At 42.2% G+C, this 20,033-nt stretch overlaps 2 protein-coding genes across 7 annotated transcripts in view; both read right to left on the bottom strand.

Annotated features, from left to right (window-relative positions):
• The window catches only part of LOC101054146 (uncharacterized), a 20,397-nt gene extending 19,888 nt beyond the window's left edge, over positions 1 to 509 (bottom strand). The window contains exon 1 of the mRNA XM_074384577.1: positions 435 to 509. The gene's annotated coding sequence lies outside the window, so the exon portion shown is untranslated. The remainder of the gene's footprint in view (positions 1 to 434) is intronic.
• On the bottom strand, positions 45 to 20,033 carry LOC101053815 (uncharacterized). 6 transcript variants are annotated; one of them, XR_005578626.2, is made up of 7 exons: positions 12,138 to 16,284; positions 11,153 to 11,213; positions 9,435 to 10,431; positions 6,704 to 7,066; positions 2,509 to 2,593; positions 1,526 to 1,651; positions 45 to 617 (listed from the first exon to the last, which is right to left on the bottom strand). XR_005578626.2 is itself a non-coding variant. In XM_003941752.4 (4 exons), exons 1-4 carry the CDS (start codon positions 19,953 to 19,955, stop codon positions 8,775 to 8,777), a joined length of 1,848 nt encoding a protein of 615 aa, XP_003941801.2. In that variant the 5' UTR covers positions 19,956 to 20,033; the 3' UTR covers positions 7,060 to 8,774. The 6 variants fall into 6 exon arrangements, 2 of the variants coding, with proteins under 2 accessions (XP_003941801.2, XP_010327781.2); XR_012513435.1 differs by lacking the exons at positions 45 to 617; positions 1,526 to 1,651; positions 2,509 to 2,593 and having other exon boundaries at positions 6,885 to 6,926; positions 7,745 to 10,431; XR_012513434.1 differs by lacking the exons at positions 45 to 617; positions 1,526 to 1,651; positions 2,509 to 2,593 and having other exon boundaries at positions 6,983 to 7,066; positions 7,745 to 10,431.

Below are 20,033 nucleotides of genomic sequence, written 5' to 3'. Positions count from 1 at the left end.
TTGCAGTACATTTTGAAATCCAGAAGTTAGAGCCTACTATAATCTTGTTCTTGTTTTTTTGTTTGTTTGTTTTGTTTTTGAGACAGAGTCTCACTCTGTTGCCCAGGCTGGAATGCAATGGCATGATCTCGGCTCACTGAAACCTCTGCCTCCCAGGTTCAGGCAATTCTCCTGCCTCAGCCTCCTGAGTAGCTGGGATTACAGGCATGTGCCACCAAGCCAGGCTAATTTTTGTATTTTTAGTAGAGATGGGGTTTCATCATGTTGGTGAGGCTGGTCTCGAACTCCTGACCTCGTGGTCCACCCACCTCAGCCTTCTAAAGTGCTGGGATTACAGGCGTGATCCACCACACCCAGCAATGTAGGGATTCTTAATGTTGCTTCCATGGAAACTATTATGCAAACACTTGAATAGCTATGAAAAAAGGATATACTTTTGGAGAAAATCTTCTAAAATAAATTTAAGCTGGGCTTGTTCATTTTCTTTGCTTCTTTGTAAAATTTCCTATCATTTGAAGAATGACTCCAGAGACATATCTTTCTCCTGTGGCAGCAAATTACATTTCTCCTGGGACTTTTGTATTGATCTTCAAAGATCTGGTCTTCCCATTTCATTCCTAAAAGATAGACCCAGAAAAATTTTTTACAAAATTATAGAAAAACTGTAAGATATTATAGTGCAATCATGCACGACTCATTCATCAAACTACAGTGGGCTCTTGAAAAACAGTTTCGAACTGCTCAAGTCCATTTATATACAAATTTTCCTCAGTTTCTGCTATACCTGAGATAGCAAAACCAATCTCTCCTCTTACTCATCCTCCTCAATATGAAGACAAGATGAAAACCTTTATGAGAATCTACTTCCACTTAACAAATAGTAACTATAGTTTCTCTTCCTTAGGATTTTCATATCACCATTTTCTTTTTTTTTTTGAGACAGAGTCTTGCTCTGTCACCCAGGCTGGAGTGCACTGGTGAGATTTCGGTTCACTGCAACCTCCACCTCCCAGGTTAAAGAAATTCTCGGGCCTCAGCCTCCCAAGCAGCTGAGATTACAGGCATGTGCCACCACGCCTGGCTAATTTTTTTTTGTATTTTTAGTAGAGACAGGGTTTCGCCATGTTGGCCAGGCTGGTCTTGAACTCCTGGCCTCAAATGATCCATCTGCCTCAGCCTCCCAAAGTGCAGATTATAGGCGTGAGCCACCACACCCAGCCCATATTGCTATTTTCTTTCTTTAGCTTATGTTATTGTGAGAATATAGTATATAACAAATATAACACATAATATATATATTTATCAATTGCTTATGTGACCAATCAGGGTGCCAGTGAACATTAGTTAAGCTGTGGTAGAAAAAAGTTGCATCAGGATGTGCAATTGCTTGGGAGGATGACACCCCTAAACTCTGTTATTCTATGCAATCATACCCCCTTCCCATATTGCAAATCTTTGAACAGCATTGCAGATCAAGAAACAAATGTCTCTAATTGACTAAGTGGAGATATGACATCATCCTTACTTATACAGTCCAGGTTCCTGATGGTTTCCTGCATCACATCTTTGTAGAGATTCTTCTGGCAAGGACCCAACAAAGTCCACTCTTCCCAGATAAAGTTCATAGTCACATCCTCAAAAGCACTGAGTCCTGAAACATCCCACATACGTAGATGAGGAAAGATGAGATTGACAGTACTGAGAATCTAGACTTAATTCTTAAATTTCCTGGGTGCGTGGTTTCCAAGCATTTATTCAATGACATGGTAAATCCACTTTCATTCTCTGTCTACACTTACTGTCTCCCACATAGCAATTCTGATGCTAAAATTGAATGTGTTTGCTAACACAACAGCTGAATTGGAACAGGTCTCCTTTTGGTGAGTGAAGTGAGTATTATTACAAGGACCTTAATGTCTATTTCTTGAGTGGATCTGCAGTTCTTCTTATGACAAAGTCTTACTACTTAGTGTGCAAAAGAGAGTTAATGTTAGTAGTACTGAGACTACATATACTTACAAATGCTTGTTTACAATTTTGGACCTTTCATGGTGTCTAGATACTAGATTTAGGGAGGGTCCTCACCAATGTGACTAGTAACAGGGGCTGAATGTACCTAAACTATTTATGAAAAAAAATATTAAGGCATTTACTTAGCTCCTATAGTCCTCTGAGAGTTGGAATTTTGTTTCATGCTCAGCAGAGGGAGTGCACCTACCTCATCAGCCACTGCTAAGTTTGAATGTCTGTCCCCTACAAAACATACATGTTGAATGTTAATCTCCAATGTGGAAGTAATCAAAGGTGGGGCTTTGGGTCCTGAGGGTTTGGAGCTCATAAATAAATTAATCCAAAATGGCTGAATGAATAAATGGGTTATCTGAGGAGTGGCACAGTTGCTATCATGAGAGGAAGAAAAGATCTGAGCTACACACTTAATCCCCTCACCATGTGATACCTGTGCTACCTAGGGAGTCTACAGAGTCCCCACCAGCAAGAGGTTCTCACCAGATTCCCAGCCTTGACGTGGGACAGTCTCCAGAACTGTAAAAACTAAGTATGATTTCTTATCAATTACCCAGGTTCGCTTATTCTGTTAAAAGCAGAAAAACAAGAGAAAAACAGCCATGAGGAAACACTCTAGGCACTGAGTCTCTAATGAACAAGGCTGGTGGATTACATTTCATATTCTTTGTTGCAACTTGTGATCAGGGGATCAGGCCCAGCATATGTGTGATTACAGTAAGAGAGAATATTTGGAAGCTGGCAACTGGTTTCCACTAGATCAAACGTAGCGAAGTTTGACAAAAGACTAATAAAATGTACTTCACAATCCCAAGGAAAAAATCTTAAACTTATTATTGAGTAATGTAGAAAAAGAAGGAAAGAAAGGGCAGACTGTGCATGTTCTTAGAAATAACTCAGTCATGCCGGGCGCGGTGGCTCAAGCCTGTAATCCCAGCACATTGGGAGGCTGAGGCGGGTGGATCACAAGGTCAAGAGATCGAGACCATCCTGGTCAACATGGTGAAACCCCGTCTCTACTAAAAATACAAAAATTAGCTGGGCATGGTGGCGCATGCCTGTAATCCCAGCTACTCAGGAGACTGAGGCAGGAGAATTGCCTGAACCCAGGAGGCAGAGGTTGCAGTGAGCCGAGATCGCGCCATTGCACTCCAGCCTGGGTAACAAGACCAAAACTCCGTCTCATAAAAAAAAAAAAAAACAAAAAAAAAAAAAACCTCAGTCATCTCTTATGAATATGTATAATATTCCTTAAATCCCTAAAATAGACCTTTACTAGTCAACAAAGATGACATTACCAAATCTAACTGAAGTCAAAAATGGCTAAAAATGCTTAAAACTTCCTCATTAAGAAAGTGACAGCATTATAAAAACAGATAAAGAATTCTGAAATTATAATATTCAGCATCCCATACTATTAACAGAGAGATAAAGAGAAATAAAAATGAAAGTGAAAATGGCAGGAAAGCCTTGTGGAGTTTCTGTTTGTCCTAGGCCCAATCCCTCCCTACCTCGGTGCCAGTCTTAAAGTCAGCAGCTGGAGATCCCAGTATAAAACCCTAATCACTCAAGTATCACCTCTGTATTTTCAAATTGGTATGGGGACTTTCCAAAGGTCTGAAACAAAGCTCTCTGTTCTACATCTACAATAACTCAGTCAGGGTCAAATTTGGCAAGAACTACTTTAAAATGTTGCAAAATGGGCCAGGCACAGTGGCTTACATCTGTAATCCCAGCACCTAGGAAGGCTGAGACGGGCAGATCATGAGGTCAGGAGACCAAGATCATACTGGCTAATAAAGTGAAACCTCATCTCTACTAAAATTACAAAAAAATTAGCCGGGCATGGTGGTGTACACCTGTAGTCTTAGCTACTTGGGAGGCTGAGTTGAAGCCTCATCATCCTAGGAGGATGAGGCTGCACTGAGCCATGTTTGAGCCACTGCACTCCATCCTGGGTAACAGAGTGAGACCCTCTATCCAGAAAAAAAAAAAAAAAAAAAGGCAACAAATATTAGTCCCATATTTTCCAAAACAGATAAAAACTATGAACCTAGAGATGCAAAAAGCTCAACCACAACCACAATATATATCAACAAATCCACACCAAGACACAGCATCAAATTGCTGAAAACCAGGTATAATAAAGAATTACTTGAAGAAACTGGGGGAAAAAGACACCTTAACAACAGACAACCAAGTGTAACACTGATTACATACTTACTATCAGAAACAATTCGAACTGGAAGACAATGGAGCAATATCCTTAAAGAACTAAAAGAACAAGTATTTGAACAAAGAATCCTATATTGAGCAAATAACATCTTTCCAAATGAATGGAAAATACTTTATTTAGTCATAATTACTGTGTTTGCAATCAGCATATTGGCTCATTAAAAAAGGTCTGGGTCGGGTGTGGTGGATCACACCTGTAAGTAATCTCAGCACTCTGGGAGGCCGAGGTGGGTGGATCACCTGAGGTCAGGATTTCAAGACCAGACTGGCCAACATGGTAAAACCCAGTTTCTACTAAAAATACAAAAATTACCAGATGGGCACCTGCAATCCCAGCTATTCGGGAGACTGAGGCAGAAGAATTACTCCAACCCAAGAGGCAGAGGTTGTAGTGTGCCAAGATCACACGACTGCACTCCAGCCTGGGCAACAGAGTGAGCCTCCATCTCAAAAAAAAAAAAAAAAAGAAAGGTCCAGCCAGGTGTGGTGGCTCACGTAATCTCAGTACTTTGGGAGAACAAGGACAGAGGAATGCATGAGTCCAGGAGTTCAAGACCAGGCTGAGCAAGACAGCAAGACTCCATCTCTACAAAAAATTAAAAAATCAGTTGGCATGGTAGCAGCATGTATCTGCACAGATCACTGAACCTGTTAAAAAAAAAAAAAAGAAAAAGAAAAATAGGCCAGGCACAGTGGTGAGATGGAGTCTCACTCTATTGCCCAGGCTGGAGTGCAGTGGCACGATCTCGGCTGACTGCAACCTCTGCTTCCTGGGTTCAAGAGATTCTCCCACCTCAGCCTCCCAAGTAGCTAGAACTACAAGCATCCACAACCATGCCCAGCTACTTTTGTATTTTTAGTAGAGATGGGGTTTTGCATCTCTACTTAATTAGCCGGGCACGGTGGCAGGCGCCTATAATCCCAGCTACCAAAAAAAAAATGCAAGCCTCAAGCGATCCTCCCACCTTGGTCATTCAAAGTGCTGCCATAACAGGCATGAGCCACCATGCACAGCCCACGCTCATTTTTGAGGTTCCACTCTCATAATCTAACCTAATCCTTATGTCTCAAAAAAACCATTGCCTAATACTGCCACATCAGGGAAGTGGAAAAATAAATACAATTTTATAAGGACACAAACATTAATTTCATAACAAGTAATTTATTAGTAGCTAACTTTTTATAGTTCTCTAAATAATCCGCATGTTAACCCCTTATCAGATATACAATTTGGAAATAGTTTCTTCCATTCTATGGGTTACCCAATTACTCTGCTAATACTGCCTTTTGATGCATAAGCTCCACAAAGTCTGTCTTATTTTTTCCCTTATGGGTCAATGCTTTTGGTGCCAAAATCTAATAAATCATTGCAAAATTCACTGTCATACAGCTTTTACCATGTATTTTCACCTAATAGTTATAGATCTAAGATGTACACTTACGTATTTCATTCATTTGAACTTTCATACATGTTAGGTAAGGGTACAAGTTCATCCTGCTGTATGTGGACGTGCATTTCCCAACAGCATCATTCTATGGGAACACTAAGCTATCCCCCACTGAATAGTCAAAGCAGACTTTTCAACAATTGTTAAGACTTTATATAAATTAAACTTTATTAGACTTTCTGTGCTATCTTGTTGCCTTCTCTATTTCTGTTATTGTGCTAGTACCAAACTGTTTTTATTAGTATGGATTTGTAATAAGTTTTGAAATCCGGAAGTATGAGTTCACCAACTTGTTCCAGCTTTTAAAGACTGTTTTGTTGATTTACAGTCCCTTGAAATGTCATACATAAAAAAATTTTTAAATGTTCAAAAATGGCTCCTATGAAGGAATCAACTGGTCAAAGCTATCCCTAAAAGGTTAGCAGGAAACAAAAAGTGCTTTCTCAATCAGAAAATACAAACCTAAGATGTTTTGAAAAGTGGCATGTCACCTTGGAAAGTTCGTAAGGTCAGTAAGAAGGAAACAAGATCTTCAGTGACACCAAACCAATAAAAAATAAAGATAGACAGATAGATAAATAAATAAATAAAATAGAACCAAGAAATCACACACTAAAGCAGACAGAAGCTAAAATTCCTGAAAGTGTTAGAGCTGCCCCTATGATGGCAAAAATGATCCCTCTGGTTCATGATAAACTAAGTATAAAGACTAAGAAAGCATTAACTGTGTGGCTGGAGGACACATCGAAGAACCACATCCCTGTTGATGGTAACATCATACTTGAAAAAAACACTTAGCCTCTATGAGCACCACTGTGAGAGGGCTGAGGAGAACAAGAGGAAGGAGTCTAAAGCCTGTAAGGTCTGGCTAGGCTAGCTATGAAACATACTGCAGCCCAAGAACTTGAAGACCACAGGAAAGAATTGTCATTGGCTGATACCAGGGAAAACACAGCATTCCTAGAGGAGCTCGTAAAACAAAAAAGAAAGACTACCTTCCAGAGCAAATCTTCTACTGTCATGAATCAGGCATATTCTAGAAGTCCAATGGCACCTTCATCCGTGAGTGCAGGTACTGGGGTTCAAGGCCTGGAAAGATCATCTTATTCTGCTGCTGTCAGGTAATACATCAATCAGTTCACAAGAATAACCCAGGCTTCATCTACTGGGCAATAAGCAGGCTCTTTAGGACAAAAACAAAACTTGCTCACCTGTGTCCTGCCAAGAAAATAAATAAGAAGGTTTTCTTTTACCAATGCTTCACTCCTGATGTGATGGAATACCTCAATGAGACTTCCACTCAAGGTCTTCCTCAGAATTGACAATACTCCAGGCTCTCTCTCCAATCTTTGTTTTGCCTAAAAAAAAACATGCAAGTGGCTGGGTATGGTGGCTTGCGCCTGTAATCCCAGCACTTTGGGAGGGTGGGTGGTTTATGCCTGTAATCCCAGCACTTTGGGAGCGTGGATCACGATGTCAGGAGTTCAAGACCAACCTGGCCAAGATAGTGAAACCCCATCTCTACTAAAAATACAAAAATTAGCTGGGCATGGTGGTGGGTGCCTGTAATCCCAACTATTCGGGAGGCTGAGGCAGAGAATTGCTTGAACCCAGGAGACAGGTGTTGCAGTGAGCCAGTATCGCGCCACTACACTCTAGCCTGGGTGACAGAGCGAGACTCCATCTCAAAAAAAAAAAAAATGCAAGTGATATTTCTGCCTCCTAAAACTACATCACTGCTGTGTCACTAGATCAAGGCATCATCAAGTGCATTAAAGTGACTTATATCCACCTGACCTTGGGTGAATTCATGGGGTCTTGATACTAACTTTGAATGAGCTTCACAATGGGAAGGCTTAGATGCCCTAAAGCCCAGGACAGCCAATGTATGTTACAAGCCATCATGGAATAAGGGAGTCTTCAGGGACTTCCTAACTATTAATGCAGTCATTAAGAATATCTGAAATGTTGTCCAAAAAAGTTGGTGAGGAGCGCTGTCTGAAATGACACACAAAAGAGCAAAAAGAAAACCTTACCAACTAGGAATTTCAAAGTCTGCTGAATCCACTACAGATGATGATGATCAGAAAATTTAGAAGACAAAGAGTCACTGATTTGGACACTTGAAAAGTTTGCCGGTTTTTCAGCAGACAAAGGTGAAAAAGTGGTATGATCCTCAAAGATCCCACAATGAAACAAAGCTTTCATTTTACCTGAGAAATAACAACATGCCTATAAACACTGTAAGATTTTTTGTGATGAAGCAAAGGAAAAGAAGAACTAGTTTCCTATAACTAAGCATCTGCAAATAAGTTGGAACATTCAATGGTTACAGATGTTCAGCCCTCAAGCCAAACAGATCCTGACATTAGTATTATGTAGCCTCATCAAATGAGTCCACATCTATAATTGCAACTTGGTTCTTCCAACATAGATGATAGTCCTGATGGCCTGTCAAGATTCAAGTTAACCTGATGTCTCACTACTTACCCACAGTGCCATACATTTAGTCATCTCAACACATCAAAACATTAGGCACCACAGAATAATCATCACTATAATCATTATATTTGGGTTATCAAGAGAAAAGACCCAGGATTTTGGATGTTAACACATTTAACAAAAGCAATATGTGACGGCTGAAAGAAAGAAACTTTAATGGTCTGGCTGACATATACTATGTCGACAGGCTCACAATTACTGCATCTGTACTGAAAGTACATAGACTCTTCCTTATCACGATTCCCTAAACAATACAATAGAACAACTATTTGCATAGCTTTTACAATGCATGAGGTATTTTAAGTAATCTAGACATGATTGAGAGTATACAAGAGGATGTGGGTAGGTCACATACAAATATGTCATTTTATAAAAGGGACTTGAAATGGCTCACAGAGTGCTGGTACCAATACCCAGCATGTATCAAAGGATAACTGTATTAGAAAGAAACTGAAACTCCTTAAGGCTTTCCCAAAGTGCTTACATTCACAGGGTTTATCTCCAATGTGTTTCTTCCAAGTTTCTGAAATGAAATAAATAAATGCTTTCCCACATTCCAGACATTTACAGATTATCTTTCCAGTGAGTCTTTTTATGTCTATGCAAGGAACTGAGAGAAGCAAATGCTTTCCCGCATTCCTTACATTCATACGGGTTCTCTCCAGTGTGAGTTTTTTCATGTCCTTGAAGGAAACGAGAATGAGTGAAGGCTTTACCACACTGTTTACATTCATAGGATTTCTTTCTCATGTGAATTCTTTCATGTCGTAGAAAGCAAGTGAGCCAAGAGAATGCTTTCCCACATTCCTTACATTCATACGGCTTCTCTCCAGAGTGAATTCTTTCATGGACTTTTAAGTTACCAAAATGACTGAAGGCTTTCCTACATGTTTGACACTCATAAGGTTTCTCTCCTGTGTGAGTCCTTTTATGTTGAGAAAGGTATTGGAAACAACTGAATGCTTTCCCACATTCCTTACACTCATATGGCTTCTCTCCAGCATGAGTTGTTTTGTGATTTTGAAAGGAATAGAAATCAATAAAGCCTTTCCCACATTTGCATTTATAGGGTTTCTCTCCAGTATGAGTTGTTTCATGTCTTCGAAGGGAACTGGAAATACGGTAGGCTTTGCCACATTGTTTACATTTATAGGGTTTCTCTGCAGTGTGAGTCTTTTCATGTCTTAGAAATACACTGGGATAAACAAAGGCTTTCCCACATACCTTGCATTTATGAGGTCCATCTCCAGTGTGCATTGTCATGTGTCTTCGAAAGCTTGAGCTATGAGATAATGCTTTCCCACACTGCTTGCATTCATAGAGCTTCTCTCCAGTGTGAGTTCTTTCATGACTTTGCAGTGAACTGGGACAATCAAAACCTTTCCCACATACCTTACATTTATGAGGTCCATCTCTAGTGTGTGTTATCATGTGTCTCTGAAAGCTCCCCAGATGATGAAATGCCTTCCCACACTGCTTACATGCATAGGGTTTCTCTCCAGTGTGAGTTGTTTCATGTCTTCGAAGGGAAGTGGAAGCACTAAAGGCTTTCCCACATTGTTTACATGTGTAGGGTTTCTCTCCAGTGTGAGTTCTTTCATGTCTTAGACAAGAACTGTAATCAGGGAAGGCTTTGGAACACTGCTTACATTCATATGGTTTCTCCCCAGTATGTGTTCTTTCATGTCTTAGATAGGAACTGTAAAAAGAAAAGGCTTTAGAACACTGCTTACATTCATACGGTTTCTCTCCAGTGTGCGTTCTTTCATGCACATGTAATAAACTGGGCCAGAAAAAGGCTTTCCCACACAACTTACATTTATAAGGTCCATCTCCACGCTGCACTGCCATGTGTCTTTGAAGGTTTCCCAGAGAACTGAAGGATTTTCCACATTCTTTACAATCATATGGTTTCTTTCCAGTGTGAGGACTTCCAGGTGTTTGAAATGAGTTGCGGCAACTGAAGGCATTCCCACATTGTTTATGTGTATCTGGCTTCTCTCCACATTCATGATACTCATGTGGTTTGTGCCCAGCATCAACTCTGATGTAGCAATTAAGGGATGAATGATCCATGACGATTTCTTCACACATACTGCTTTCACATGGACCTACTCCAGGCAGAGTGTTCTTGTTCCAAATACTATCCTGAATCTGGCTAGATGTTTCGCCACACTGACGTCCATCTTTACTTTCACCAAATCTCTCTAACATATAACATCTGTAAAAAATGGGAAATATGTCACTAAAGGTTTATAAATCATTTTATAGGCATTAATAGGTATTGGATGTATATTTTTAACATTACCATGTAAACTGTAGGCTTCATGCCCTGCTTGAACGTGAATGGATGGAATGTTGTACAAGATAGCTCAACCCCAAGTGTTCTTAAGACAATGATATTCATATGTGGATTCCTAATATTGTTACCATGGGAACTATTTTACAAACACTGAACAGCTATGGAACATTTAAGTATATGTTTTTGGAGAAAATTTTCTAAGGATAAATAAATTTAAGCTAGGCTTGTTCATTTTCTTTGCTTGTTTTTAAAATTTCATGTCACCAGGCACGGTGGCTCAAGCTTATAATCCCAGCACTTTAGGAGGCCAAGGCAGGCGGATCATGAGGTCGGGAGATTGAGACTATCCTGGCCAACATGGTGAAACCCCATCTCTACAAAAATTTAAAAACATGGTGGTACACGTCTGTAGTCCTAGCTACCTGGGAGGCTTAGGCACGAGAATCGTTTGAACTCGGGAGGCAGAGGTTACAGTGAGCTGGGATCATACCACTGCACTCCAGCCTGGCGACAGAGAGAGACTCTGTCTCTAAAATAAAATAAAATAATAAAAAATAAAATAATATAAAATAAAATAAAATTTCATGTCATTCTCAGAACAGTTCCAGGGACCTATCTTTCTCCTGTGAGTATAAATTACCTTAGATTTTTCCTGGGATATCTGTACTGATGTTCAATGTTCTGGTCTTTCCATTTCATTCCTAAAAGGTAGACCCAGAAAAATCATTGTAAATTTTTACAAAATTACAGACCAACAGTAAGATTTTGATGTACACTGCAATCATGCAAAATGCATTCACTGAAGTACAGTTGACTCTTGAAAAACAGAAGTTTGAACTGCACAAGTCCATTTACACATACATGTTCTTCAGTCTCTGCTACCCAAGACAGTGAGACCAACCACTCTTCTTACTCAGCCTACTCAAGACAAAGACAATGATGAAAATCTTTCTGATGATGTGCTTCTACTTAATGAACAGTAAATATAGTTTTTCTTCCTTATAATTATCTTACTAACATTTTTTGTTTCTCGCTTACTTTACTGTGAGAATATAGGATGTAATAATATGACATAAAATATATGTATTAATCACTGCTTATGTGGATAGATAATGCTGCCTGTCAACAGTAGGCTAAGATGTTCTGCACAAAAAGTTTTTTGTTTTTTGGTTTGTTTCTGAGACAGTCTCTTGCCCAGGCTGGAGTGCAGTGCCACGATCTTGGCTTACTGCAACTTCTGCATCTCAGGTTCAAGCGATTCTCCTGCCTCAGCCTCCTGAGTAGCTCAGATTACAGGCACATGTCACCATGCCCAGCTAGTTTTTGTATTTTTAGTAGAGGAGGGGTTTCACCATGTTGGTCAGGCTAGTCTCGAACTCCTGACCTCAAATGATCCACCCACCTTGGCCTCCCAATGTGCTGGTTATAGGTGTGAGCCACTGTACTCGGCCTGACAAAAAGTTATATGAAGATGTACAACTGCAATGGGAACTGGCACCCCTAAATCTGTTTCTTTTTTCCAGGGCCAACCATATTCCCTTTCCATATTCCAAATATCTGAACAGCATGAATGACTAAGAAACATGTCTCCAATTAATTAAGTGGAAATGCAATGTCATCCTTACCTACACAATCCAGGTTCCTGATGGTTTGTTGCATCACATCTTTGTAGAGATTCTTCTGACAAGGACCCAGCAAAGCCCATTCTTCTCGGGTGAAGTTCACAGCCACATCCTCTAAAGCCACTGAGGCCTGATCCATCCCACATGTACAGAGGAGGAAGGGCGAAAATCACAGTACTGATAATCTATACTCACTTCATAAACTTCACATGATGCTGTGGTTTCCAAACATTTTATTCAATGACATGGTAAATCCACTTATTCTCTGTCTACACTCACTTTCTCCTACACATTAACTCTGAAGTTAGAACTGAACATGTTTAGTAAATTAACAGTTGAATAGAAACATGCCACTTGGTGGTGAACTAAGTGAGTGAATCACATAGCCCGGATCACCCCTAATGTCTATTCCACAGTGGGTTTACAGTCCTTGGCATGATAAAGTCCTACTACTTATTGTGCAACAGAGAGTTACCATTAGCAGTCCTGAGACTACATATCCTTACAAATGCTTGATCACAAAGTTGGGCCTTTCATGGTGCCTAGACAATGTATTTAGGGGAAGGCCCCATGAACATAACAGAAGTGGAGTGTGCCTAAACTGTTTAGGCAAAACAATATATATTATTACCATAACTCCCCTCTTCCTTCTGAGAGTTTAGAATTTTGTTACATACTCAGCAGAGGGAGTGCACCTGATTAGCCACTGCTAGGTTTGAATGGTTGTCCCTTCCAAAATGCACACTGAATGTTAATCTCCAAAGTGGCAGTTAGAAAAAAAAAAAGGTGGGGCTTTAAGAGGTGATTTAGTCCTGAGGGTTTGGACCTCATGAATAGATTAATCCATAATGGGTGAATAAATGAGCTATCTCAGGAGTAGGACTCATGTCCTTCTAGAGAAAGAGATCTGAGCTAGACACTCCATTTCCTCACCATGTGATACTCTATGTCACCTAGCGACTCTGCAGAGTCCCCACCAGCAAGAAGGTTCTCACCAGATGCCCAGCCTTAATCCCGGACTTCCCAGCCTCCAGAAATGTAAAAACTAAATACTGTTTCTTATAAATTACCCAGGTCCAGTAATGCTGTTATGAATAACAAGAAACAGGCTAAGACAGCTATAAAGAAACACTCTGGGCACTGGCTCTATAATGAACTTTCTGGTTAGATGTGGCATCCCATACTATTAGCAGAGAGAGAAACCATATATATAAAGAAAAATGAAAAGTGGTAGAAGTCTTGTGGAATTTTTATTTGTTCTTGGCTCAGTCCCTCCCCCTATCAATGCCAGTCTTCAACAGAGCAGCCCAAGTTCCTGGTATAGAACCCTGGACGCTGATTCTAGAGACAGCAGATCAGATTTTATTTGAAAATTATTGCCTTTGTATTTTCCAATCTGTATAAGGACTATCCAATGGTCGGAAACAAGGCTCTCTTTTCTCTTTTTTTTTTTGAGACAGAGTCTTGCTCTGTCACCCAGACTGGAGTGCAGTCGCGTGACTTTGGCTTACTACAACCTCCGCCTCCTGGGTTCAAGCAATTCTCCTGCCTCAGCCTCCCGAGTAGCTGGAAGTACAGGTGTGCTCCACCACATCCGGGCAATTCTTGTATTTTTACTAGAGACGTGGTTTCACCACGTTGGCCAGGCTGGTCTCAAACTCCTGACCTCAAGTAATCTGCCTTAGCCTCCCCAAATGCTACGATTACAGGTGTGAGCCACCACGCCCAGCCAAGGCTCTCTTTTCTATTCTAGCTACAATATAACACAATCGGGTCAAAGTTGGCAAGAACTGCATGAGAATGTTGCAAAATATACAAAAAGCCTCCAGCCAACTGGAAGAACAGACTATGATTAAGACATACAGTAGATCAACTCAGTCACGGGGGAAAAAGAGCTGAAGAGAAAATGTCCTCCAGATACTAGAGTACTCAAAAGCACCCAGGTATTCTGGGGAATTGAGAAAGCCTCATGCATGCACAGTAAATAATACATTTTCACAAAAGATACCTGAGAAGAAACCCTCATTTTCAGTTTTGGCTGATCTGTAGGTTTTGTTAAGCAGAAAATAAAGGCTAAAGTAGAGTGTTAAACAGCCTGGCTTAGTCTTCAAGGAATGCCCCAGGACAGAGCCATCCATGAAGACTAGAAGAGGTCAGGCTTTTGTGTGCTTTATCTCTTTTTACTAGCTTCTAGCATTCAGGAAATCTCTGTCAGAACATTGGATGAACACACACTAAAGAACAAAGATGTTGGACAGTGTGGTGGTTCACACCTGTAATCCCAGAACTTTGGAAGGCTGAGGCAGATGGATCACGAGGTCAGGACTTCAAGACCAGCCTGGCCAACATGGTGAAATCCCATTTCTACTAAAAATACAAAAAATTACCCAGGTGTGATGGCGTGTGCCTGTAGTCCCAGGTACTTGGGAGGCTGAGGCAGAGCTTGAACCTGGGAGGCGGAGGTTGCAGTGAGCCAAGATTGCACCACTGCACTTCAGCCTGGGCACGCCAGACTCTGTTATCAAAAAAAAAAAAGAAAGAAAGAAAGAAAAGAAAGAAAATAAGTCAATGAAGGCACAAAAATTATTTCCTTTTCTTATTCCTATTGGGTATCATAAAAGTTTGTTCAAAAAATAACATGAACAATGTACTGATGTTAAACTGGGAGGGAAGGAGGAATTCTGAACACTGTGTTATACTAGCATTACCCCGTTAGTACAGTGTTATTTAAAACTGAAGGTTCATTTGTTGTGAATGGTTTACTCCAAATGCTAGGGAATTCAATAATAAAATTTAAGAAACAACAGCCTATCACAGTGGTTCATGTAATGCCAACACTCTTGAGATGTAAGACAAAAGGATTGCTTAAGCTCAAGAGTTTGAGTCCACAGTCAGCAACACAATGAGACTCTACAAAAAGTGAAAACAGATGCAGTGACTCACATCTGTAACCCCAGCATTTTGAGGGGCCGAGGTGGGAGGATCACAAGGTCAAGAGATCAAGACCATCCTGGCCAACATGGTAAAACCCCATCTCTACTAAAAATACAAAAATTAGCTGGGTGACGCTAGCCTGTAGTCCCAGCTACTCAGGAGGCTGAGGCAGAAGAATCACTTGAACCCAGGAGGCAGAGGCTGCAGTGAGTGGAGACTGCACCACTGCACTCCAGCCTGGAGATAGAGCAAGGCTCTATCCAAAAAAAAAAAAAAAAAAAAACTAGCCTGGTGTGATGCCCTGTACCTGTAGTCCCAGCTACCCAGAAGAGCAAGTATGGAGGATCTCTTGAGTCCAGGAGTTGGACGTTACAGTTAGCTATGATTGCTCCATTGCACTCTAGTATAGGTGATAGAGCAAGATCTTGTACAAAGAAAAGAAAAGAAAAGAAAGAAGGGAGGGAGGAAAGGAGGAAGGGAGGGACGGAGGGACCCTAGCTACTCTGGAAGGTGAAACAGAAGAACTGCTTGAACCTGGGGGGTGGGGTGGAGGTTGCAGTGAGCCAACATCGCGCCACTGCGCTCCAGGCTTGAGCAACAGAGTGAGACTCTGTCTCAAAAAAAAGGGAGCGGGGGGAAAGGGAGACACAGAAATAAGTAAACTTCCCATACTATTAGAAGAAAACGAAATCATATAGAACGCTCAGTTAAAATAAAGTGAGGTGGAAAAAGAAAGGAAGCCGGAAAAAAAGAGACAAATATAACACGTATAAAACAATTATATAAGTACATATGAATCGAAGTACATCAATAACCACTTTAAATGTACATTATATGAATATACAAGAAGACAGATACTGACAGAGTAGAATGAAAAAAAAACAAGACCTGGCCAGGCACAGTGGCTCATGCCTGTTATCCCAGCACTTTGGGAGGCGAAGACAGGCAGATCATAAAGTCAGGAGTTTGAGACCAGCCTGATTAACACAGTGAAACCCCATCTATACTAAAAATACAAAAGCCAGCCAAGTGTGGCGGCACGTGCCTGTAACCCCAGCTTCTCAAGAGGCTAAGGCAGGAGAATTTCTTGAAATGGTAGGCAGAGATTGTAGTGAGCCAAGATTGTGCCACTGCCAGGTGCGGTGGCTCGAGCCTGTAATCCCAGCACTTTGGGAGGCCGAGGTGGGTGGATCACGAGGTCAAGAGATCGAGACCATCCTGGTCAACATGGTGAAACCCCGTCTCTACTAAAAATACAAAAAATTAGCTGGGCATGGTGGCGCATGCCTGTAATCCCAGCTACTCTGGAGGCTGAGGCAGGAGAATTGCCTGAACCCGGGAGGCGGAGGTTGCGGTGAGCCGAGATCACGCCATTGCACTCCAGCCTGGGCAACAAGAGCGAAACTCTGTCTCAAAAAAAACAAAAACAAAAACAAAAAAAACCAGCTTGGCCAACAAAGCAAAACCCTGTCTCTTAAAATACAAAAATTAGGCCAGGTGCAGTTGCTCATGCCTGTAGTCCCAGCACTTTGGGAGGCCAAGGCGGGTGAATCACCTGAGGTCAGGAGTTCGAGACCAGCCTGGCCAACATGGTGAAACTCCATCTCTATAAAATAAAATTTAAAAAATACAAAAATTAGCTGGGCATCGTGGCACGCACCTGTAATCCCAGCTACTCTGGAGGCTGAAGCAGAATTGATTGAACCCAGGAGGTTGAGGTTGCAGTGAGCCAATATCGTGCCACTGCATTCCAGCCTAAGCAACAGAGCGTGACTGTCTCAAAAAAAAGAAAAAAAGTGGGCATCAGCCTCAAGCCATGGTCAAAGCTACTCACCCTTCTATGCTTTACATGGATATTTAAAAACAAAATACTCATGTTTGTTGAATCCAGGAAAATCACTCAAATTCAGTGTTTATGTTTATGGGTGGGAAGGAAATCGTAAGGCACCTACATTCTATATAGTTCAATAGGAAAAGCACAAGTATCTATCCATTTAAGACAATGAATGCCATTTAATTACTACTTCCATGGTAGTAAGCCGTATAGTAAAATATATATATATATATTTTACTTTTTTAGCTGTTGGAAAGTCCTGTCCCACAGAATTTAGCACTAATCTGCCAAATCCACATAACAGGAACAGAACAGACTTCTCCATTGTTCCAAAATCTCCACCCGAAAAAGAGGAGGAAATGAACTTTTGTTAAATCTTTTAAATTCAATCAAAGTACCTGCTACACTTTGTTGTAAAAACGTATTCTTTTTTTTTTTTTTTTTTGCAGCTATAATGGAAGAGGGTTTTTCCCAATATTTTTCCTTGGTAGTAGTTATACTACTAAACCCTGAAATTCCATCTGAAATCATCCAAAAAACAAACACACCAAAAAACAAACATACTACATAAGCTCTGGGGCAAAAATCAATAAATAAAGGTTTTTAAAAAATGGAATAGAAGATTACATATACCATTTATATTCTGAAATCCAACTCTTTCTAGAATTACATACACAATTTATTTTCTGAAGTTCAACTCTGGGAATACTTTGTCTTCACTAACGATTTTTATTTTTTTATTTTATTTTTTTTTTTTGAGACAAAGTCTCACTGTTACCAGGTTGCAGTGCAATGGCATGATCTTAGCTCACTGCAACCTCCACCTCCCAGGTTCAAGTGATTCTCCTGCCTCAGCCTCCCAAGTAGCTGGGACTACAGGTACGTTCCACCACATCCAGCTAATTTTTGTATTTTTTTTTTTTTTTTTTAGTAGAGACAGGGTTTCACCATGTTGGCCAGGATGATCTCATCTCTTGACCTGGTAATTCTCCCACCTCGGCCTCCCAAAGTGCTGGGATTGTAGTTCACTAATAATCTCTAATCATAGGATGCATTTTACATTTAATCAAAAATTTAGGCCGAAAAGAGTCAACATATCTTTTCAAGGTAACAAACACAGGAATGAGCAGTGCTGACTGGAACACATCAAAGTCTATTGCAAGTATCAGGACAGGTCATCCTATCACCTGGGACATCCCCTAACCCTATTTTGATCACCACCCTCCCAGGAGACACTGTCTTGTGTGCTTTCTAGGCTCTTGCACTACCTCAACGAGCAGGTTTTCCAGTCCTTAGATTTAACTTTCTCTTTTTTAAGTTTGACAGAGTCCAGAAGGCAGAAGTCATTTGGTTTTTTTCCGTGGAATACAACCATGAAATTGGCTGATCAATGTGTCCCCAAGGAATGGAAACTAGGGTTGGGAAAGAAAAGGTGAGTGTCCCAGGGGTTAGCTTTTTACGGGAATGCTACACCAGAAGATTCCTTCTACCCCAGGGGATCCACTTGCTCCCCAGGAAGCCCCATGCCCCCTATCTCAGGCTGTCCTCTGGCAGGAGTGACCCAGTGGCTCATATTCACTAGACCCTCCTAGAGACTTGGCAGCTGTGGGCATCCATTTTTTTTTTAGACGGGTCTGCCTCTGTTGCCCAGACTGGGATGCAGAGGCACGATCATGGCTCACTACAGCTTCAAACTCCCTGGCTCAAGCCATCATCCCACCTCAGCCTCAGGAGTAGCTGCGACTACAAGTGACGGCTACCAAGTCCAGCTGATTTTATTATCATTATCTAGAGACAAGGTCTTGCCATGTTGCCCAGGCTGGTCTGGAACTACTGGGATCAAACAATGCCTCTGCCTCAGCCTCCCAAAGAGCTGGAATTACAAGAATGACCAGGAACCCAGAACATTGTTCAGGAACCCAGAACAATTCTTTCAAGAAAAAGGCATACATTGCTAGCTGAAAACAAGATGACAAACTAGTGAAACATCGCCTAGGGGCCAAAGACTTCATAAAGTTCCTATGAATTGGGAAGACAGCCTGGGGAAGGCTCTGGAAACCAAGAGATCTGCTGCCAGCCCCAGGAGCAGTTAGACTGAGGGGACAGGGTGGTAGATTTCAGATCCTGCTGCCCACATCTCTGCAAGACTCCGAGGAAAAACGGTCGCCTTTGGAAAGAAAGAAGCGACTGAGGACCACAGAGACCACAGCTCCTCCCACACACGAACCCCACAAACGAGTCTGGATTCTGCCTGGTGACCCTCCTGTCGTCACCGTGCAGTGCCCTCACCGGGTTCACAGAACTGCGAGTCAGGCTGGAGGTCAGATTGCAGTTGATACTAACCAGGTGCCCTCAGCCCCGCCGCCTCACGGGGCCGCCTCCCTGAGAGTCAGGTCACGGCAGACGCCGGCTTCCCCACTGTGCCTGGGGATAAGATCTCTGAGAGCTGCTCAAGAGTCAACAGAGTTCTTTCTCAGATCCTGAATTCCAGCGGAAAGGTTGGCGCCAAGCAGGCTGAAGACCCCACGAACGAGCCCACTCAGCAGAATACGGTTCTTCACCTCCCGACCCAGGATTCGCCCCTCACTTCCCCACCAACTAGCGATCCCACGCCCCAGCCGCCCCCGTGAAGATCACAAATCCCTCAGGGAGGCGGATCCGGGGTGTCCTCCCCTCTCCCCCTATTAAACTGCTCCTGCGCTAGCCCTCGGCGTCTCGGTGCACTGACTCGGGCAGCGAAGCCGTGCGGGTTACAGCCGCACGATCTGCGGAGACTCGGGGCTGCGCGCGGAGCTGCCCAGAGAGGGCGCCGGCGCCCGGGCCGCAGTCTCCGCGCAGGCACAAGACAGCACACCCGGAGATCTGGCTGCCGGTCCAGCCCTACCCTGCGGCCCAGAGGACCGAGGGCCGAGCTGCACCAGGGAGATCTGGGTCCGCAGACCCCGAAGTGGTCCGCGGGGAGGCCCGCGTCCCCCCACAGCCGGTTCCGGCCGGTTCCACCCAGCCCCTCCCCCTCTTCGGGACGCCGACTCCGGCCCCGGCACACGCACCATTTCCCGACTTCCGCGGTGTCCCAGGTCCTCCGAACGGCTCCCGCTGCCAATACGGACTCCAAGGCGACAAAGGCTGCC

The sequence above is a fragment of the Saimiri boliviensis genome, chromosome 14, assembly GCF_048565385.1.
Source record: "Saimiri boliviensis isolate mSaiBol1 chromosome 14, mSaiBol1.pri, whole genome shotgun sequence".
Classification (NCBI taxonomy): Eukaryota; Metazoa; Chordata; class Mammalia; order Primates; family Cebidae; genus Saimiri; species Saimiri boliviensis.
Note: the sequence above shows the minus strand (reverse complement) of the source record. Positions and strands in the feature narration are given on the sequence as shown.